Genomic DNA, 23,646 nt, shown 5'->3' on the forward strand with positions numbered 1-23,646 from the left:
ATGGATCAGAGCAATCGATCTAGAAGAACTGATTTGGATATAGATAGTTTTCGAAGTGATGAGCCTGGCTATGATAGGGCTCGTATGAGAAGACAATCTGGTGGATTTGTGGACTTAGGAAATGAGTCACAATATGGCAGTGGTGGTCATCAAGCCTCTGGCGCCAACGAAATCTTCGCAGATATACAGGTAGAGTTAACCCCGCATTTTTACGCCTACATTATATCGACTCTATCTTAGGTCATTGTATGTCAACTAACAGTAAAAGTTTTATTTTGCATGTAACTTGTTGTATTATTGTAACTTGGGCTTATTCACAACATATTATTTCCTTTTTTGATCCATTAGTTTCGTGTCTATAGAAAAGCGAAGAAATTAAAAATGTTGAACAATGAAATTTAGTCCATTTTTATCAATTGATTTCTTTATCTATGACATCACTATATTCTATAGACTTGATATAATATAATAATAAGACATTTATTCATAAGCACATGTACATGAAAGAAAAGGTTAATAGAGGTGCAGTTTTGGAAATGTAGTGGAATCTATTGCTAATAATTTGGAGCCTCAGCACTACATGCTGCCTTTTAGGTTCCACCTTGATACATGGACATAGGCTGCAGGCAATTACCAGACTACACACAATTATAAATTTTAAATTTGTGGGACATGCTTTAAATTAATTTATTATTTTGATATGTCTATCATTACAGGGAGATGTACCTTGGTGGAAATCAAACTTTTTCATATCTCAACCAGTGTTATTTAGTACATGGGATGGAGTATTCACATCATGTCTGATCAATATATTCGGAGTTATTGTGTTCTTACGTTCCGGCTGGCTTGTAGGTCAAGCTGGATTGGTTAATGCTGTATTTATAGTTATTTTTACAGGTAATTTGTTTACTTTTACTTCTCTGTCAGTTTAGCTTATATTTTCCCAAAATGGTCACTACTGTGGGTGGTGAAGAGTCCTAGGGGGCGGTTGGGACCTCGAATGCAATTGGGGCGTTGATTCTGTCCAGGGGGTGCTACTGCATTTCAAAATAAACCTGAATGATCTGTATAAACTACACTACAAATATATAATTATTTTTCTTTGTGATCATTTTGTGTTAAGTTGATATAAAAAATATGTGTTTCTAATTAGTTTTTGTGGTGGTAGGCGTTGAAATTTTTTTGTCTAGCCTAAGTGGGCGGTGAGTCTAAAGTGGGAACTTATGGTTTAGGTTCTCACTTTAGGGTCACCACCGTTTTAGCTGTTGTTGTTTATTAATTTGTCCATCTGTATTAGCTCAGCTTCCTTAATATTAAAGTAGTATTGTTAAAAATGTTTTAAGTTTAGTAGGATATATGTTTCTTAGCTATCACCTGCAAGTGTAGTTCGTCTATGTTTTTAGTTACTAACATAATAGAAGATGATAAGTCGAACAACATTTTTATATCAGTCAAATTAATAAATAACTCACTGGAAGTTCAGAATTAACATTTTGTATAAAGCAATAACAACAATTATTATTTACTATAGCTGTAACTAAACTTTTCCCTATTTGTCATTAAATTCAATAAAAAATGAACATTGAAATTATAAACAAGTTACATATTAGTCACTCTTACTGCAAATAGGAAAGGAAAACAAATTCTAGTAATAGCAATTTGTATAATCTGCATTGTTTCCTACTTTTAAAAGAGTTGTTTATGTGTTTTACGACTGTATTAGATTGTTTAAAATTATAGATAACCATTTTTTATTAGTCCAAATTGTTTAAATCACTTTTACAGACATATTTATGTACAATGCATAAACTCTCATGGAAATAATTTAGACTATACTGAATGTATATTTAAGACCATACAGAGTGTCTACCTGTATGTCGTACCTGTAGCTGAACTGTTTGCTTTCAAATTTTCACCCTGCATATGGCATATAGCAAGCATGAAAGTAAGTTACATAGAACTGTTTCATGCTTTGTCTAATCATTGGATTGGGTAAAGCATTGGTATTAAGTTCTTAGGTTTCATGATTGGAAATGAAACTATTTTTTGCAGATCTAAAGTATGACATACTTTGTGTTTTCAATTCAATTCAGTCAGAAGTCACCATGTAAAGGGCTCGAAAATTGACTTCTTTGAAAAAACAAATACACACTATTTAGATCCTAAACACTAGTTTCATTTCCAAAACAGCATTAATTGTTGCATTTTTGTATGTTTTAGTTTGCATTTAGCCAATAAGGTAAAATTGACACCAGCAATGAACACTATGCAAACATAAAAATAGCAACTTTTAAAAGTTGTGATAACTTTTTAATTTTCTACATTTAATAATATTTATTTACTACAAGTTATTCTTCATAGATATGTATATATATAAAATATATGATTATTACTTTTTGTTTTATTTTCTTAATTTTGAATTAAATTTCAATTAGCTGAATAATTTGGTATTAAAAACGCAAAATCGACAGAATTCGAGTCAGCATAGTGTTAATTGATGCTGTTGAAATTCAAATTAATACTTACAACAGCTGTTCAGTTGTCATGAGTCTATATTTACATATTTTAAGTGTCATAAATAAAAGTATGAATAAAAAATAATACAGTATGAATAAATATGTATGAATAAAAAAATGTGATGATAATGTAATTTTATTTACAGTGTTTGTAGCCCTGATCTCAGTCCTTTCGGCAGTGGGTATTTGTGACAGATGCAGAATAGAAAGTGGCGGAGTCTACTTCTTACTGGCACATACATTGGGCTCTAGAATGGGTGGAACACTGGGCATGATTTATTGCTTTGGACAAGTAAGTTATTAACTTCTTACTTTACTATTTATTTCTCCTTTAATCAATAAGACAATTTAAATCTTTGTAATATAATTAATTGTAACCTAAAATCCTAAACAAACAAAATAAAGAAATGTTTATATACATATAAATATTTGTGTTTTCATAAAATCTTTATTGCATGAGCAATGCCCTTTTAACCCACCTAGGTTTAAATGGGCGTTATATCATGCTATATCGACGTCATAACCAGCATATTAAATTATTTTTAATTTTTGTCTAACTCTCAATTATTCTTGTCATGATGCATTGGTATATATTAATCAATCTAAATTTTTTACAGGCCGTGGGATGTGCCTTAAATGTGTATGGTTTTGGTGAGTCCATAGCCAGCTTAGTGGTATCAGGGGCAGATCAGTGGCCTGCCCGTGGGTTTGCCATTGTGGCTCTGGTCCTACTAGCCAGTATCAACGTCGCTGGAGTGAAATGGGTCATCAAGTTACAATTTATACTGCTTTTGATAATCTTGTTGGCGGCTCTAGACTTCTTAGTGGGGTCCATAACTGGTGGAGATCCCAGTAAGTTTATTTCATAAAAAGACCATGGTTTGATCTATGTAATTGAAATTTTAACAACAAATTTTCGTGTCTTCACGCATGGTCCAATCCACGTTATACATCGTTATCATTTTTGAGTTACTGTTAACTTACAAAAAACTATATTTCAGCTAAAGATTTTCGAGGTTGGGGCAGTGGAGTAATAGGAAACAACACATGGCCTCTTGATGATCTACCAGGGTACTCATGGTTCAAATGTTTCGGCGTGTTCTTCCCCACTATCACTGGCATTTTAGCTGGCATTAACATGAGTGGCGATTTAAAAAATCCTTCAGTGAATATTCCTAACGGATCCTTGGCTGCTATTAGTACTGGGTAAAAAAATGATTGAACAGCACTACATTCAAAATACAAGTACAGTATTTGATTGACAATCTGCTTTACTTTTTTTCAGGACGTTTTTATACCTCATATTCATAATAACACTGGCAGGTACAGTGACAAGGCAAGGCTTGCTAGACAATCTTTCGATCACGGCAGAAGTGTCCCAAGTCAAAGTCCTGCTTCTAGCAGGGTTGTATGTCAGTTCCATGAGTGCGTGTCTTGGAGCTATGTATGGGACACCGAGAGTGTTACAGAGTATTGCCAATGAGAAAGTTATACCTGGCTTAGCAATTCTTGGACAGGGGGTAAGTCTTATAATGCCTACTTATTATTTATTATACATTACTTAAGAAGTAAACATATATTGTTGAAATTGTTTTAAATTTCTTGTTTGTAATAGTACAGACGACCCAACTTCATAGTGGTTTAAAATATAATTATTATTCAATGTTTTGTTATCACTTCATGCAATATCAAGCTCCTTTTGGTCATTACATTGCCATTGACTGAATATATTATTTAGTAGATGATCCGGAATTGTTTTTTTCTTTTTTTACATGACTTAATAATCACATCATGTAGTCCAAACACCTGGTTCCATTATTTTACGTTTAATCATTTTGTTTCACAGCGTGGCCCGAACAAAGTGCCAATATACTCGATGGTGGTAGTTGCGATAGTGACGATTACGTTCATCATAATCGGCGATATAAATGCGCTCGCTCCAATTGTCACCATGCCCTTCCTCATCACATACGCTAGCATTGATTACTCTTACTTTGCTCTCGCCCAATGTTTTGATTTGCAACACAAACGCGAGATGAGGTATGCATTTCTTTTAAGGTGCCTTTTTCTGCACGCGGATTTCTTCTGATTATTAATCTGTGAAATTTTATCTATGAACAGAGATGGGCATCCGGGTTTTAACGCGGCTCTTTGTTAAATCCGAGTGTAAACCCGTTAACGCCTGAAATCTAGGGCAAAAACTATTTACAACTATATATTTATTATAAATCGAGTTTTGGTCATAATTAATGATATTATTAGAGAATATTTATTCGATCTAGAATCGATATAGAATCGATTCGTTCGAAAGTCGCATTGAAATAAATCGATACAAAAAATCGGTAGATCGTATATGTACGCACACGAATCGATATTCATAAAAATCGAACCGTAATGTGCATCCTCAGTAGTGGAAATCCACAGGTTTGCAATTTTAAAAAAGGATTTTTTTAGTCAATTTTTTAATATAATGTCCATTGACGGGACGAACAAGTCGTGTGCCTGTTGGTAAGCTACACGCCTGTCTATAACAATTGCAGTATCACTCAGAGCTTTAAATCGCAAAGATATGAGAGTCACTGCCACTGCGCCCGTCACCCTGAGACATAAGTTGACAAGTTCCATCTGCCTGTAATTTCACCAGCACTCCTACCCTTCAAAACCGGAACACAATATTACTGACATTACTGCTTGGCGGCAGAAATAGATAAAATGGCAGTACTTCCCTGAAAGAACTTTCTCACAAGGATCTCTATTGCTACTAAATGAATAGTAATAAGTATAGAATTATACCAAATTTCGTATTTGCCGTTTCCGTCCACGATTTTAGGCAGAAATGGGTTAAAATCTTTAATAAACTTTGAGTTAAAACACGGGCGGTTTGGTAGGATTTTTACCCAGTGCCCATCCCCGTCTATGAAGAATGCACTGTCAGCAAACGTATCCTGCAATTCCCTCGTGCAAGACTCGCAAATTTTAAATTTTAAATTAGTGGCAAAATCCGTTGATAAGAAAAGACACTTATACATGATATCAATTTGTACACTTAGTAGTCATGTCGCTTTCATACACATTTCACTAGAAACCTATAAGTCTTAACTGAGACAATATTTGCGTACAAGACAATACACTCCTGTTAATTTAAAGAAAATTGGATGCCTTTAAACGATTTTGAAATAGTCTTTTACAAAAAAGCCGTGGTAACCTATTAATTTGAAATGCCGCCTCACAAGCAAAGGCCGTGGACTCGAATCCGAACTCGCATCTCTAAGTTTCTCGAAATTTAATTTAAATTTACCATGACCTTTTCGGTGAAGGAAAACATCGTGAAAAAACCTACACATTGAAGAAGGTTCACAGCCCTCGGAAAACGTGTCAAGTCCCCAACCCGCATTTGGTCATCGTGGCGAACTGTGGCCTAAACCCTGGCCTAAGAAGAGACCCTTGCCCAGCAGTAGAACGTATAAACTGGTTGATAATGGAAATTCTAAAACATATATCTTCTGTTTACAGATTCCAGGGTCACTCACAGGGGCAAAGTCAAGTGTATGGCGCTACAGGAAGCGATTTGGATCTTTTATTCCCTGAAAGGATTAGACATAAGACTGTTGGCGTAAGTATAAAAATAATAATCTTACCTGTAATATTATCCATGAGATCATCGTTAAGTCTTATTTTATTAAATTTTAATAAATTCTATTTCTATATATCATAATAGATATAAGAAACGAAAGTAAACCTTATATCGCTGCAATATAGTCGCCTTTTTTTAAGAACGTTAATGGGCTTTAATCATTCGTCGTCTCATAATCTTTCAACTATTGCCGCTAAAATGCAGAACATTGAATGAAATTTCAGTATAAAATTAAAACATCGTAACTTGCAATAATAGGTTTTGAACTTTCAACGATATGCCAACTGGGTAAAGTTTGAATATTAACAGTCTAGAATTTGTTACATCTTTTTGAATTAGAAACTACGACCAATCATTGTCAAGATTTCATAGTGTTTAACATTATAATGATTGTGTGAGTTTTGGCGACAGGGGTTCTGATACTATTGAGGCTTACGGCAGTTTTGCACAATTGTTTTTTTTGGGTACATATGGAATCACTTTAAAGCTATGTGTCCGACCCCATGACGCTGTAATTTGTCTTCGACTTTAGTGACTGTCCTAAAGATCTTTGCTCATGTTTAGGACCTAACTCCCTCTCCAACGGACCCGGCAATAATGAACGGCCGAATGTCGAACGGCGACGTGCGCCGGCCGAGTGTCGTCGTCCATTCCAAGAACAAGAACTGGTACTCACATTTATGCAATCGATGGCTGTCTTTGGCTGGGGTAAGAATTACCATTACGTATATGTGTTACTAAGAAAACGTGGCCATAATGCGATATTTTCTCTCTGTAACATTGACCTACTAACAAATGGACATCTTGTTCGTCGGGCTAAAAAGTGTCCGCACCTATAGGGCGTTAAAATCGCATAAAGAGCGGCAATCGCGCAACAGTCTTCGTTTGTTCGACTGACAGCGCGGTTATCAATCATGCAGTACCATATAATAATAACTTGTAAAAATTACTGCAGTAAAGTGTAAAAACTGGATTCTGTATCATATTTTCACTAAATAAATATATTGTGTTATCATAGTTATCATTTAAAAGTATTGTTTTGTACAGTTGTACAATATTTATTTTATATATAAATAAATCGTAAATATAAATTACAAAAGCGAACAAAATAATCAAATAACTAACTGTCCTTTTTCTACACATTGCATGCGCAAAAGATGGAAAGAGACCCATTACGTCAATTTCAAGAAGCTTATATAAACTTCTTGGTCATTTTGAATTATTCGAACCATAAGCGATTGAAATATTTGGAACAAAGAAACTATAGAGTCGTCTTGATTTTAATTTTATTTTTTAGAATGACTTTTTATTAAACGTTAGCAATAACTAACAAAATATTGTTGTACTCGTTTTACGACTAGGGATTACCTATCAGAAGTCACAAAATACATTTGCCCGAAATAACGTTAGCTCTAATTTTCATAATGTCAAATATATTTTTTTAGGAATGTTACAAAACAAAAGCTAATTTTGGCTTTGTGAGAAGCATCAAAATTACTTGAAAACGTAACTGTTTTATTATAAATATTATAATAGGTTTTCGGCATTGCGGATATTTGAGTTTACGTTTAGTTGGAATATCGGTACATTTCTTATAGTACACGCTTATTTTCACATTTGTAATATTTGTATGTATGTATCTGCCCAACTCTTTATTAAATCTTGAAGTGAATTTGTACAAAATGTGACATAGTAATATACATAAAACTTAATTAATATTTACAATAAAGGCTGCCCCATTACTGTTGTGTTCTAGTAATTTTCAGTCGAAGCTAATTATGGTGCATTTTGTTAAGCATCCAATCTTTAAATTGTTGCAAGCTAAATTAGGCAGTACTACAATGACGTTACAATTTAAATTAAATGTTTTAGTTTTTTTATATTTCGTTACATGTCATTACGTTTGTATAGGTTAACTTCGGACATTTTTTTCGTGGTTTTTGTATTAGACCCGACGTCCATTTGTTGGTACCTATCAAGTTAGTGTTAAAATAACGATATCTGATGAGCAGCGATCGGAATTGAGGGAATTAATTTAGCTAAAGTAAATAATAAGAAGTAGTAGAGCTCGTTGTGAAAGAGAAACCAGTAAAACCTGCACAGAAAATCGTATAGCTTAAATCATATTTAAAATTCGTTTCAGGTTGCGATTAAGCTTCTCCTAATGTTCCTAGTGCACTGGATGTACGCTTTAGGATGCCTGTCCATTCTATGGCTGTTGTGGCTGTACATCGGCGCCGCCAATCCCGCCGTCAAGCCTGGACGCGCCTCTGAATTTAAATTTTTCCGTTGGCTTAAGATGTCTTTCTTACAAGCTATAGGGTAAGACTTCAATCATACGAATTGTGATTGTGATGGTAAAGGTCATGTGCCATTCCCAACTTCGAGTTTATTTGAATACGAATGATACCAATTTCCCCTTTTTTTGTACTTAATATTCATAACTTTTATGCTTTTTGTAAAAAAAACCGACCTCAAAAATTTGTGGAATTACGTCTATTTGCCAAGTTTTATTGAAATCGGTTAATTAAAAGGTGGTGAAATCGAATCAATTCAGCCCCTAATTTGCCATGGAATATTTTCTTCCAACCACCACTACCACTATTGAAGTGCCCCCTTTCCAACAAAAAAGAATCATTGAAGTCGGTTTCCAAATGTCGGAGTAATCGCGTAACAAAAAAATACAGTCGAATTGAGAACCTATCATTTTAAAGTCGGTTAAAAAAAGACATCTCAACTCTATTAAACAAGTTCATAATGGGTACGTGAAATTTATTTGTCAGCTCTTTCTATTCAATTTCAGTAAGCGACCACTAGAATACGAACAGCTAGTAGTAACGCCTGTACATGCGGACATCACAGTCGAACAAGAAAGACTGAATGACGACAATGAGGACTTCGCTTCGCGTCGCCGGTACCACCAGTCCACGGCGCTGCAGAGCCATCTCGTCAGTGTCGATACGTAAAAATATTGATAGTAAGTAAGGTGTCCTGGTGTTGTAGTAATTGATGACATTAAAAGGGGTGACTACTTCAAAAATTACCAAAAATAATCAAGATTATTTCAATACTCGAGGGAATCATTTAAAATGCTAATTACTATGAGAACTAACTAATTACTATTACAAAAATAAAGAAAAACAAAAATTAAATGCTGACAAAACTTAATTGTTATTGATTGAAATTGATATTAAATTTTCAACCTAATTCAAATGTGAAGATTAGTGTAATATATTATACGAAATAAAAGATCCCGTCTACCTGTAATCAACGTTTATTGTCGACTGACTGGCAACAATGACAATGCATGCATACCCACTAATCTGACACTACACTCCTTCACACTAATTTAACACTTACGATATTACTAAACCCTTAATATCTAAAATTTATAATTAGGAACCTTATTAATTCTACACTGTCGGATCATGCGAGTTCGGGGCGGTTGTGGTGGCGTCGGCGACGTGGTAGGCGATGCAAACTGCCACTCAGGCGTAACAGGACTTTCCCGTTCCACTCTCTCAGATGTATGGTGCTTCGAAGGCGTTCGAGTCGCCGAGCCTGGCGACCCCTCCTCCTGTTCGCTCTCAATTTTGTCTGTCCCGTATACCGGGCTGTTGAACGATCTATCTGGTGCAGACTGAGGCTGAGGACTTGTGCTTTCTTTTTTTTCTAATCTAGATGATGTTGAAACAATAGATAACCGAGTGCTGTTAGACCGTCTCCGTAACTGATCGACATGACGATGTACGGTTTCCCCACTACTGCTTATTACTTTAACGTTATTGGGTCCCAAAGAGTCAACTACACTGCCGGGCGCCCATTTTTCCCCTTTCAAGAATAATCTATACCATACTTCTTCCCCTTCATTGACCGTTCTATTTACGCCTCCTGCAGCGTTTTTCTGCCTTTGTTGGGCTCGTAGAACCTGCGCCTTCCTATCGGGCTTAATTAAATCTAACCGGGTGCGTAACCGCCTATCTAACAGTAACATGGATGGATTCTCACCGGTCGTAGCGTGTTCTACATTTCTGTAGTATGTAAGAAATGACCACAAAGCCCTATCAACTTTACATTTTTCCTGTAACGCTTTTTTAATAACTCGTTTTATAGTCCTAACCGCATTTTCGGCTAGACCGTTGGATGGTAAGGTGCAGTGAATATATGTTCGATTCCATTATTTTTAATATAACTTTCGAATTCTTTTGACGTAAATTGTGGTCTGTTATCACTACGATTTGCCGTGGAATTCCCCATCTACTAAATAATTCACTCAGACAATCTATAAGTCTGTTCGCCGTTGTACTGCTAACGTTAAACACTTCCATCCATTTGGACAGCGCATCCACTACTACCAAGTAGGTGCAGCCCGCGATGGGACCCAGGAAATCCAAATGTAGTCTGGTCCATGGGCGGCGTGGCCAGGGCCACGTGCACGGCGCCTGGTGCGGAGGCGCATCCGCCTGTGCCGCGCACACCGCGCACGCTCGGCACGCGCTCTCCACTAGTAGCTGCGCGCCAAGTCCTTTGACTTTACGATTCCCATATGTGGTTCGTGTATCATACTCAAAACTTTTACCCTACATTTCTCCGGGACTACGAGTCTGTGGCCCCACATTATACATCCTCATTCTTCGTATAATTCGCTTTTCCGATTAACAAACGGTTGTAAATTCACGATCTGGTTCTGTTCGGGCCAGCCGTCTCGGATATAACTTAAGAGTCTTGATAGCGATGGGTCTCGTGAGGTCTCCCGTTTAATTTCATGGTAGTCCAACAATAAAGCGTCCTGTACGAAATTTAAATATGTTTGCTCCGGCGCACTCTTTTGACTCGATTCACTGGTGGTAATCGGCAACCGCGAGAACCCGTCCGCCCCGTTCCAATCAGTACGCACGTACTCGATATCATAAGAATATGTTGATAATATTACCGCCATATTATTATCATTGTTGGAATGCCAGTATTGGGTCCGAATTTTGACACCAACGGCTTATGGTCGGTCCTAAGCGTAAACCGGCGGCCATACAAATACTGGTGAAATTTATTTACACTGAATATAATCGCTAGCGCCTCACGATGTATTTGCGAGTAATTTTTCTCTGCGTCAGTGAGCGTGCGCGAGGTGTAGGCGACTGACCGCTCGCTGCGTCCGTCCGCGCCCAGCTGACTGAGTACTCCGCCGACGCCATACGGGCTCGCGTCACACGTGACAATCAGAGGCTTCCTAGGATCATAGTATGCTAGTGTTTCCGCATTCGAAAGCAGCTCCTTGATTTCAATGAACGCCAATTCACACTCCGTGGACCATGACCATTCCCTACCTTTTTGCAATAACTCGTATAACGGGACCAATTTAACGTTCATATTCCTTACGAACTTTCCATAAAAATTGACTATACCTAGAAACGGCTTACACTGTTTTACATCCATTGGTCTAGGCATATTCACGATCGCCTCGATTTTTGACGAGTCTGTTTTTATACCATCCTTTCCTATAACGTAACCTAGATATCGAACTTCATCCACTAAAAATACGCACTTACTAGCCTTTAGTTTTAACCCGTTACTGTGCAATTTACTGAAAACTGCCGCTAAGTGTTCCTCCTCGCTCTTACCGCAAATTATGACGTCATCCAGAAATATTTCTACGTTCGGAATGCCTTTCAGTAGATTGCACATTATTCTTTGAAATATGCCAGGGCTCGAGGATAACCCATATACCAACTGATTATAGCGAAATAAACCGCGGTGCGTATTTATTACCGTAAACTTTTTCGTCTCGTCTAATTCAATTTGATTATATGCTTGTGATAAGTCGATTTTTGAATAATACCGCGCCCCTTCAAGGTTCACCATTAGGTCGTCTATTGTAGACAACGGATATCGGTCTATCAGCAGTACAGGGTTCAGTGTAGCTTTGTAGTCCGCACAGATCCTCAAAGAACCATCAGGCTTATTTACCAGTACGAGCGGCGAGGCCCAGTCGGAGCAATCGACGGGCTCGATGACGCCGGCGGCCAGCATGTCGTCCAGCGCAGCGTCGAGGCGCTCGCGAAGCGCGTACGGCACCGGCCGCGCGCGGTCAAAGACGCCCGCTGCACCCTCCCGCACCCGCAGATGAGCCTTGCCTCCCGTGAACCGCCCCAAACCGCCGCTGAATAACTCCTTATACCTAATAATCAGTTCATTTGTTTGTAATCACTACTTACATTATGACAACTGCTAAATTCTGGGATTCTAATTTTTAATTCCGACAACCACTGCCTGCCAAGTAACGACGTGGTTCCTCCGTCTATGATAAATAATTCTAACTGTTTACTTTTTCCTCCGACACTAAAATTAGGTTTTATGATGCCTAACGGTTTAATTTTTGATCCGTCATAAAAGTTTAACATTATTTCGTTCTGTTCGATCCTGTGATAACTAAAATTTTTATAGTAAGTGTCTTTACTTATACACGATACGGCCGTTCCCGTATCCACTTCCATTTGGATCGTTCGACTGTCTATTTTTACAGGGAGACTCACCGCTCTGTAATGATTCAAACATAATTGATGAAAGTCTTCTTCCTGGAACTCTTCCTCGTCGATCTCCTCCGCGTCCCCGTGGTGCAGTGCCGCGGATCGCGGAGCGTGCCCATATTCCGGGCAGACCCGGCGCAGGTGCCCCACACTTCTGCACCGACTGCACTCGTAGTCGCGGAACCGACACACGGCATAGTCGTGATCGGTTGCGCCGCAACCGTAGCAACCGCTCCTGCTGCGGCTGATCCCGCCGCCGCCGCCAGCAATGGCTGCATTATGGCACGATATCGAGTCGTCTTCGGCGAATAGCCTCTGACGTATGACGTCACTTTTTAGCCCGCAAATAAATTGGTCGCGCAAATTTTCGTTAAGATTTGCACCGAACTTACAATTACGCGTCAATCGTTTTAACTCCGTGACGTAGTTCGCAATATTCTCACCGCTAAGTTGTCTACGTTGTCGAAATAGGTACCGGTCCGCGAGAGCCGACGGGATAGGTTGCAGATGGTTACGTAATAGTGCCACCACTTCACTGTAAGTCATTGACGAGGGCTTCGTAGGGCTCGCAAGGTTCTCCAACAGCTCATATGCCGCGTCCCCCATTAAAGCGATGAGTGTCGGTAATTTTAATTCGTCCTTAATGCTGTGGGCCACAAAATACATTTCCAACCGGTCCACATAAGATGACCACTTACCGCTTCCGACATCAAACTCGTCGATTTTCCCCACTGACATTGTTCGGACGCTGCTTAAAATCCTTGTGAATCACACTATCCACAGTCCCGAGAACACAATTCACTTTCCGCTCGCAAAATTACAAATCCCAATCCTCGTAAACCACTGTAATATATTATACGAAATAAAAGATCGCGTCTACCTGTAATCAACGTTTATTGTCGACTGACTGGCAACAATGACAATGCATGCATACCCACTAATCTGACACTACAATTAGTTTGAAGACAAATTTCGGCAGTAATAGAAATAATACGTTTTTTAAACATTACATCAATGAAATAAATAAAACGTTTATAATATAAAGAAAACAATAACACTGATTCCAAAACGCATTTGTATTATTACTCTGAATATTTTCATACGAGATTATTGTTTGTTTTACAAAATATGTAATTGTCTTACATCGAAATAGGCAGAGTATATTTGCTTAAACTTCAGGTGATACTCATAGAGTTTATAATAACTCCTCAATAAGAAATCCCGGAATAATAAAACATGAAAGCAAAAAATAAATCGTTTTTTTTACACTACAATATTAAAGCTACACACACATAAGTAATAGGTATATAACAAAATACAATACTTTTAGCCTATTAAAAATTAATTAGTTAAGTTTGAAAAAAAAGAAAACAATTGAGCTGAACCACTTAATCAATTTGTACATCAAATTACAGGCACAGAGACTTATCAATGTATGTCTCAGGGTGACAGGCGCAGTGGCAGTGTCCCTCAGATCTTTGGAATTTAAAACTGTGATTCGCACTGCAACTGCTATGAACAAGCATGTCGCTTAATGCCAGGTAGGCACGACTTGTTCGTTTCGTCACTTGGTATCATGAAAAAAGTACTTTATAAACATTTAACAAATAACTTCAAAAATAACCAACCTATTTTAGAAAAAATACTAGCACCTACGGATAGTAAACCAAAATAGTGGCTATCTCACAAAAATGGCAAATACAGTCTTGCTACGATGTTGACATGACAAATGAATGAGCAACAATGCTACTTGGCATTTTTTTTTCATTTATTTTGTGTGAAGGACACTTTGCAATTGGCCGCTGATGGCCTTGACTGCGCCATCGGATGAAAGGGCGAGCCGAAGGCTATTAACCCATACCTCTCGTCAGATTTTCGCTTCGCCTTTTGTAGTACCGATATCGTAAACCAACCTTTTAAGCAGGGGAATAGCTTATAATCCAATAATTCCGGGATTTCAGGGGGAGGTATTATTCACTCTATTTGTATCAATCACTTTCTTGAAGTTTAGATCAATATTTTATTTTTTATTCCGGCAACAATGACCCATAAAATACATATCTTAAAGACTAACATATATGTAAAATATATAATATACTAATATATAACGCTCTACTTTTTTCGATCTCTGGTAATAATTAATGTTAACACATTTTAACCGTGCAAAGTCAAATACTTTGTCACTTAAGTCACTTAAACATACATTAAAGTTTGAATAATGTAACATAACAAGTGAATTTAATAACCAGACGGAGAATAATCATTGTATATTACTTACATAATATATTTATTTAAAACTTGAGATAACTTGCTTAAGTTGTATATTTAATGTAAGACTTAATTTAACTTATTTGACTTAGCAGATGAAACTCAACAGTGTTGTACTCTCATCTGCATGAATTATATTACTAATGAGTATGCAACAAAAAACCTTTTGAGGCTTTTAATATTTTCTTGGCTTATGAGTATTGTTAGGGCGCATGTATTCAACACGAATTTCATCGCGCTCACGCCGCCGCACGAAGACCGCATTGCCGCCGCGCAGCGACCGCGTGCACCTAACTGTTATGGCAAAGTACGGTCTATTCATTTCGCTTTTACGTTATATCTTAAATGAGCGTCACGGGCGCGCGGGCGAGACTGGATTGTCTTTGGCTTACGCGGCGACCGCGCGGTTGTATTATTCAGAGGAATTTAAATGTTGTTGCCTAGTAAATAGAAGTCAGATTCGCCATTAACGTACGTGAAAGGGTGGAAACCGCCGCGCGGCGGCCGCGCGAAAACCTTCGCGTCATGCAACTGGGCGATTGCGGTATACTATATCGTAATCCTCCCAAACTAGGCTATTATAGCATCTAAATTTACTTGTAAAATAAACTATTTTCTGAATAATCTAAATAATTTTAAGCATTTGTCATTGACTTACATTTGTACATTATTTACAGCATAAAGGACCATAATGATTTGAATAAGTATATACGTGTAACAATTTTAAAAGACTTTTATTAATATTTTTATACGTAAATAAAATTGATTTTCTGGTATATCCATATATTGTGTTTTAATCGGATATTGCCGTATTATAGATTTCCCTCAGATAATTTCAAGCAGTCTTTTTTTTTAATGGCGCGCTAACATTTTTAGAGCTATCTCTTACAATCTATATTATAATCAACATCCTTCGCTTTGCGTACGATATTATTATAACTTTCAAGGTGAGAATGAATAATAAGCATTTTGTGAATATTAAGCATTTTTGTGTGCATTATCATCGTCACTTTCCATCAGATAAGTTGTCAAATGCGCACATATCCCATCATAAGAAAATGGCGGGAAAAAAACTAATGGCGGAATCACGCCTTAGGAGGCTTATGCTGCCCCGCTGTGGGAGAATTTCATGCGAAGCCGTATAAGTTATAGTAGTTATTATGTTAGTAATTGTCATTGGTGAGATATATATAGGTAAAACGGGAAAGGGGTAGAAGAAGAGACAGTGGTTATTACCTAACTAGCTACCTTACTAACTTTTTATCACTCTGTATAGGTGGCACAAAAATCTGGCCACCACCGGTCGCGGTTAGCCGACATTTCGGAAAATTGAATGAAAAGCCAAGAACTCTAATGAAATGGTTTGGCCATGTTATATATATAAAGCTACAAATTCTGACTCACTTAGAAAAGTAGAACGCATACTTCCCGATATGGTGGAAAAAAGATATTTATACCGTTGTACGCGGATAGGCTCCAAGGCAAAGAATCAAATATGAGAAGACCTGAATGTGGGAAATGTAAACGAGTGATCAACGGCCTGCAAAAACTATAATACATAGGGGGATTTTGTGCACTTTTATGAGATACAACACCTTGATCAATTTCTACAGAAAGTAAAAAATGCTCGAAAATCAAATAAACAAGATGGCCGCCATACAAATTTCGAAGCCTTCTACAAACTTTTTAGCGGTTGATAAAATTTTGCTCTAATTCTACTTAAAATCGCCATGAGGGGTTCTCTATGGGTGTTTAATAATAATTTGCAGCCAAAATTTACTTTTTGCCATTTATCAACATGGCCGCCATTAAAGAGCTATGTTAATTTTTTTAAAGTCATAAGTGCTGAAGCCATAGGCTGAGTTCTAGCGGAGGTCGAAGCCCGAAGCGTCTACACGCCTCCTTAAGTAGGTAGTATATGGGGACTAGATTTCACAATTGTTCAAAATGTAAGGCATACTTCCAGATGTAGTGGAAATAATATCATATTTACTTATATAACTTATAGCGTTGTTGTATCTCGACTGTCTCTCTGTTAGCTTCTTTTTTATTGGAAGCTATGCCAAAAGAAGTATTTAAGGAAAAAATGCCAGATAATCACTTCAAATTTCTGGTCTCAAACTAGGGAATTTCCTATACTATGAGTACCAGAGTAACGATAATTCTGAAATCAATGCCCAGAATACCCTGACCAGGACCAACTTAAAAATATTTTTTTCATAATTTGGCTCAAATAAGGTATCGAAACTGGAACCTCCTCATCAAGCGCCCATAGTACTAATAATCACTGTGCCACCGAAGAGCATAAGCACACCCCGTAATCTGAAAACGACCACGCGCCGCAGGCCGAGCCCGACCCCACCATAGGCGGGGTATAGGGCTCGTTTCATACATACCTACAAGGAACGCAAGAATCACTAGTAGTAATTCTATCTTCCCATTTACCTTAACAAAATCTATATGCAAATTTCTATCTTAATAGAAATAAAATAAAATAAATGAATGTGTTATATTCATTTATTATTTCAGGTGGAATGTTGATTCTCGATGCGCCAAAGCGAGTCTTTTTTGTTTTTTTCCTGCACGAATTTTAAAGCTCACACAATCGATCTGTAGAATAAATTGTATCTTTTCTGCATATCGGTTGAGGAACTGCCGTTCCGTTCATAAATTGCTTGCAATTTTAGTGGGTGGGTACTAAGAATAATTTTCCGAAAAATTTCAAATAGTGGAATTTTTCCGGAAAACTTGCCGAAGTATTGAAAAATTTTGATAAATTGGACAAAGACAATTTCGAAGGTTAATAATGAAAAGGTTATGTTCTAAATTTAGAAATATCTTTTGAAGTTTTATTTAGTGTGAATTATAAAATAAACTAGTTTAGCTAAAAGTATTATTGGGTAATTTTCCGAAAAATCTCAAATAGTGGAAATTTTTCCGGAAAAATTCACGGATAGTTGAAAAAATATAATTTGGAAGGCTTATTATTATGTTCTATATTTTGAAATGTTATTTATCATGAATTATAAAATAAACTTGTACAGATAGCTAAAAACCACAAAAACAAAAACGAGATTTAAAATGATTTCACAACAGCAAAAAAAAACTCCAACAACCACACCACCACCACTTGTTGCTTGCTCCATCGTGTTCGTTCAGTAACATCAACTTTTGACAGGTATCAACGTCAAATATGGAAAGTTAAAGGAAAATCCGGAAAATATTTATTTTCCTCAAAAATATGATTTTCCAAAATGGAAGTTTTCCTTGACCCAATGGCTAAAAGCCACTTAAAGAGAAATAATAATAATAGAGATAAAAAATATTCTACAAGTGCGAAAAACCTCCAAAAACCACACCAAATTAAAGGACATGTTACGTTGACATATATAAATCAGACGTTATATGTATATGATGCATTTCGACGTCAAAAACATAAACATGTTATTGTCTTTGTTTAACTATTACGTACCGTCTTAAGCCAAAAGAGATAGCATTACATTGGTCTGTGTCAAACACAGGAATCGAAAATACGTAACGTCATCTTAAATGCTAACTGTGTCTATTTCGCAGTACATGAGGTACATGATACCGTTGTCAAAGGGAAGACATCAAATGTCAAAACAAATGTTTTTCCAAATGTACTATTGAATTATTCGCATGTATTATAATTAAATTGGACAAAAATATTGACAGTGAGAATAATTAGGTATTAATATAAATGCAACGCTGCAGCATTAAGGGATGTGGCTTTAGAAAAAAAACAAATCAATCGAATGTTACATTGCACAGGTATGTGTTATTTTTTTTGTCTATAAATCACACAATAGCCCAAATATTTCATGTAATTAGACTTATTTAAGTAGTTTATTTATAAATCTTGGCAAATTTTGCTTTTGTAACTTTAGATTGCCTATTCGTTTGTATATTTTGATGATTGTTGTTAAAGATTATTTTGAGATAGTGTTGATCTTGTAAGCATACATATTATCGATATTCTGTTATTAAAACAATTCACTACGAGGTTTTTATTGTTTTATTATTATTATTTCAAGTTTTCCTGCAAATGAAAAACGGAAGACAGAATGGTTGGAAATCATAGGACTGCCGAATATAAACGTTGGATCAAAGACCATCTTCATTTGTTCGCTTCATTTTGAAGAGTCAAATTTTAACAGAACTTTGAATGTACCTCTTAAAGTAATTTTTATATTTTATTTAGTAAGTACAATTAATACTATGTAATGTTATATACCAGTAAAGTAGGTATAGGTAGGGCAATGTTGAATGAGTGCGTTAAAAAGTAAGAGTGCGCATGTCGCCAACAAACTGTACAACAGTTTGGTGACTATTACTAAATAAGTTACCAGTTAAAATCGCTTGATAGATTGATTTATTTAAGAAAGCCAGTAACGTGAATACTAGAATCCGCAGAAACCTGAAAAGACTTGTACTTGACAGTTAGTTAAAAGACGATATGTAAATATGTACTAAAATGTACGTTAAAGGCTGTAGCTGCAAGTCATCCACGCATCCGCCGCGCTCAACGCATCGGCGTGCACTGAACGGCGAGCGCGCGGCGGGTCCTATTTATGCCTTTGCGCGGAGCCGCGCCGTAACATCTCTATGTACTACTTACTCACTTAGACTTGTACTATTCCTAAGATATACAAAAGTATATAAGTAGTAACATTCGTTGAATAAATGTCGAGCTACAGCAAGCCACACCAAGCTAGCAAGCCACAGCAATAGCCTTCGACTCCTGAACAACCGGTGTTTATTTGCCTACCAGCAGCTACACAACAGGCTCCTAAAAGGCGTACCTATTAAAGTAATTTTTATATTTTATTTAGTAAGTACAATTAATACTATGTACTGTTATATACCAGTAAAGTAGGTATAATTAAGTAAGAATGCGCACGTCGCCATCGAACTGCACAGCAGTTTGGTGACTTTTAGTAAAAAAGTTACCAGTTTTTAATCTTGAAAATATTTTTTTTTTTTAAGTTTAAAAATGTGTGTTGACATTTATAATAATATACCACTCGAGATTAAATTATTAGACTTGTGTTTGTTTAGGCATACTTTGGCTACAGTAAACTAAAGAAACAAAAAAAAACAGTTTCAACATTCAAGCCATACATTTGCATGTCGATAATGACTTATCGATAGATTATGGTACAACACTAAAGGAATCCGCCATTTGTAACTTTCAAATTTTGGTTATATGCACGTTGATTCTGTAGTTAGGGCAGATCTTTTCTTTTATTTTTTTGTCCATCCTGTAAGGGTCGTATTCCAGAACTGTATTCAATGCTCAAGTCAGGATTTGAGCTGACTTGAGTATGATTTCAAGCACTGGAAATACGACCCTAATGGCAAGGACTTGAGTATGATTTCTAGTGCTTTGAATCATACTCAAGTCCTGACTTGAGCATTGAATAGAGTTCTAGAATACGACCCGTGTTGGCTCCATCGTTTTCGTTCAGTTACTTCAACTTTTGACAGGTGTCAACGTGAAATGTGGAAAATTAAAGGAAAAATATCCGAATAAATATTTTTTTTCTAAAAAACATTATTTTTTCAGTGGACATTTTTCCATAACCCAACATTAACTAAAAAGCTGCGCTTCAAATGAAAATTTTACCATTAAATTGATTTACTTTAAATCGATCGATCTTGTACATAATTTCTTTTCATCCGTCCCGTCCGTTTCGTACAGGGTCAAGAGCACGTCAAGCTTGACATTTAAGGCAAATCCAACTCTATGCCGCTAACGATAAGAACAGTCCAAAGTAAAATTATCAAGCTTGATGTACTCTTAACTGTAGATTGATTTTGACATAATCCAGTACTATTATTTATAAACTAGTATCCAGTGGTATTATATAGTATATTAGTTTCTTTTTTTTCCACTTAGATATTAGTATAGTGGATAAAAAGCTATATTTTACTTCAAACATTTCAACACTGACATTTGACATAGTCTGTGCATTTGACTGACTAAAAAAAGTGAAATCGCATTTGATGGTTGGATTTGTGATTGTTGAAGAAAGGTGTTGTAATCTTTGACTAAATAGAAAAATATCTTCAGTAATGGCTGAAGATTTAAGAAATTACAAACTGCAGTTGCAGCAGGTAGCGTAACTTTGCAACAGAATGTACAAGTATATTATTACAAAAAAAAATTACGTTTGTAATCGTTGTAATGTATTAAACCATGTTTAATATTTTACTTGGTTGCAGGTGGAAGCAGCGTTACTCACCGACTCTCAAAATGAAGAGCTGCTTAAATTAAAGACGGATTTGGAAGAAGTAATTGAGTTGACACAAGATCTAATAAAAACTCAAGATGGAGACTCTAAAGTGCCTGATATTCATGGTACTAGTAATGATGATGATGTTACAGCGTCGCTGCTGGCAGCCGAGAGGGGAGACCACGAGGGACCTATGTCCAAATGGAGGGTAGGTGAGAAGTGCTTGGCCAAATGGAGAGCTGATGGCATGTAAGTATCTCAACAGCACCCTTGTATTTGTAATATTATTTAGTATTAGTCACACGAATCTTTGCCTTGGACTATGAACATGAGTTTAACCGAATGATAGGTTGTGTCTTATAACCAACTCTACTTTGTGTACAATAGGAGATAATATTTTTTGTTCTATCAATTTACTTAAAATTCACCTTTATTATACATTAAAAACAATAGTTTATTTTTCCTCTTCGGTTTGTTTCCTGTATTTATTATTGTTATTTGAAATTAAATATTGCATTCATGACAGTATAATATTTTTGGTAATTAAATACAAGTGCCAACTATACATTTTCAGGTTTTACGAGGCTCTAATAGAAGAAGTGTCTGCAGACATTCTCAAAGTAAGGTTTGATGGTTATACAACTTCGGAGGCAGTCTCAGTTAATGATGTGAAGTTATTAGGTATAGGTGTGAAAAGACCGCACAGTGGGGACGAGGGAAAGTAAGTACTTTCTTTTCTGTTCATTTAAATTGTGTGATAGGAAAAAGTGAGTGTTGTAGCATAATTGTACTCTTAAAAAGTTTTAAGACTTGTCCTTTGATCTGGTCTTGTTTAAGTGTATGCCTAACCTTAAAACTCGAAATCTGTATGAATTCATATGCCCCACACCATAATATTGACATATTATGTCTATATCTCAGAACGCATATGAATCTGTCTATCTGTTTTATAAAACATTTGTACCTTCTTTCAGGCATGGCAAAGGTTACAATAGAGAGTATCTTAAAAAGAAAAAACAAAAGAAGCAACAGAGATTTAAACAGATTGAGGAAGAACGGGAAAGTGAGAAAAACAAGTGGCTAAATTTCCACACAAAGGCTGCAAAGAAACCTGGAGTGCGGAACAAAAGTATATTTGCTTCCCCAGACAATTTAACTGGTAGAGTAGGCATTGGCACATGTGGCATCTCTGGAAAACCTATGACTGAATATACTCCAGGTGAAAAATGGAAGAAAGGCGGATAATAGCGTAATAAATTGTAGCATAATATTTAGTATAAGGTATGATTATTCTTTATTTTAATTATTGATTTATTGTTCAGTCATAGGCGTCATATTGTAATCTTTAAAGCAGCAAATAATTACTAAACAAAATAAGTAAATATTTTTCCAAAATTCAAAATATAAAAGTTTTTAATAGATAATCCCAAGACGATAATCGCAGATAGCAGGTCACGAACAGCAGCGGTAGATTGCCGACAACATTATTGTTATATATAAAATTGAATCAGAGTATAACTATTTAAAGTAGTAGTCTAAAAGATGCTGTGGACTGTACAACTCCGAATGCAATGGTAGGTTGCTGTTGACACTAAATTTCTTATGCAATCGTCTACAACACTGTTGACTGCTGCTACTGATACATTTCTATTGTTTTACCTGCATTCCTCCACTATAGTCAGCAGCGTTACTTGGAATAATAGCATTATGATATTTATGATTGATGATTTTTAGTTATGTTCACCATAATTATGTACAAATGCTTTTCAAATAAAGGTGTTCACAAAAGTGTTGTGTGTGTTGGTATGTACAATGTTTGAAGAATTAGAAAATTAGTGAGAATTTGCATAACTGGAAGTTTCTTTATATTTGTAAGGACTGTAATAAAAAGAATAATTTCATAATTACATATATTATGTTCTTTGTTTTATATCCCAAAAAAATACAATTCCTGATATTCTAATATTTTAAACATTTCGTAGTCACTTTATAAAGAATCACCTCTGTTGATTATACTCCAATAGCATGTCAGTACTAGCCCTGAGCAGCGATTATACATATAAACTCAGGGCTTGTCTAAGTCGCAGATCACTGATGAGTGATGACAGTGGATCAATGGACTTAAAAAAAAAACAAATAAAAGAAACAGCTTGAGAATATCAAATAGCTTACTTATGGAATACGGGAAATGAGAAGGACACGAAGTGGCAAAGAGCCAGAAGAGGGTTTACGATGGACATAATGTCCCTCCTCTGTTGAAGGCCATGAAATAAGGACTAAATACATAAAGGTTCCAAGACAATCTTTAGGTTGGCTATAGAAACGATCCCCACGCCAGGCTATCCCGGAAATTACCAAAACAAACAAGGTGAACGCCATATTTTAGCTCTAACGGGTGTTAACGGTTAAGGTTTTTGTTGCAACATACTGCTATATAGGTACCATGG

General features: G+C 36.3%; 2 protein-coding genes across 2 annotated transcripts; both read left to right on the forward strand.

The window, feature by feature from the left end:
- On the forward strand, positions 1-15,769 carry LOC113229935 (solute carrier family 12 member 8). The gene is made up of 11 exons (XM_026463626.1): positions 1-189; positions 717-897; positions 2,663-2,808; positions 3,134-3,368; positions 3,518-3,722; positions 3,802-4,036; positions 4,363-4,556; positions 6,030-6,129; positions 6,715-6,858; positions 8,294-8,472; positions 8,954-15,769. The coding sequence occupies exons 1-11, from the start codon at positions 1-3 to the stop codon at positions 9,114-9,116; spliced, it is 1,971 nt and encodes a 656-aa protein (XP_026319411.1). The 3' UTR covers positions 9,117-15,769.
- Positions 15,770-21,038: 5,269 nt separating this feature from the next.
- On the forward strand, positions 21,039-23,078 carry LOC113229941 (survival of motor neuron-related-splicing factor 30). The gene is made up of 4 exons (XM_026463632.1): positions 21,039-21,080; positions 21,189-21,448; positions 21,774-21,920; positions 22,174-23,078. Exons 1-4 carry the CDS (start codon positions 21,039-21,041, stop codon positions 22,442-22,444), a joined length of 720 nt encoding a protein of 239 aa, XP_026319417.1. The 3' UTR covers positions 22,445-23,078.
- Positions 23,079-23,646: the final 568 nt, after the last annotated feature.

This window comes from Hyposmocoma kahamanoa, unplaced genomic scaffold (assembly GCF_003589595.1).
Source record: "Hyposmocoma kahamanoa isolate Upper Pololo Valley unplaced genomic scaffold, ASM358959v1 63, whole genome shotgun sequence".
In the NCBI taxonomy this organism is placed as follows: Eukaryota; Metazoa; Arthropoda; class Insecta; order Lepidoptera; family Cosmopterigidae; genus Hyposmocoma; species Hyposmocoma kahamanoa.

Bases quoted from the DNA above. Each gene is read 5' to 3' on its own strand.
- LOC113229935 (XM_026463626.1), top strand. From the start codon at position 1: ATGGATCAGAGCAATCGATCTAGAAGAACTGATTTGGATATAGATAGT. The intron at 898-2,662 runs GTAATTTGTTTA...TTTTATTTACAG, and splicing joins ATTTATAGTTATTTTTACAG to TGTTTGTAGCCCTGATCTCA. The intron at 8,473-8,953 runs GTAAGACTTCAA...ATTCAATTTCAG, and splicing joins TCTTTCTTACAAGCTATAGG to TAAGCGACCACTAGAATACG.
- LOC113229941 (XM_026463632.1), top strand. From the start codon at position 21,039: ATGGCTGAAGATTTAAGAAATTACAAACTGCAGTTGCAGCAG. The intron at 21,449-21,773 runs GTAAGTATCTCA...ATACATTTTCAG, and splicing joins AAATGGAGAGCTGATGGCAT to GTTTTACGAGGCTCTAATAG. The intron at 21,921-22,173 runs GTAAGTACTTTC...ACCTTCTTTCAG, and splicing joins CACAGTGGGGACGAGGGAAA to GCATGGCAAAGGTTACAATA.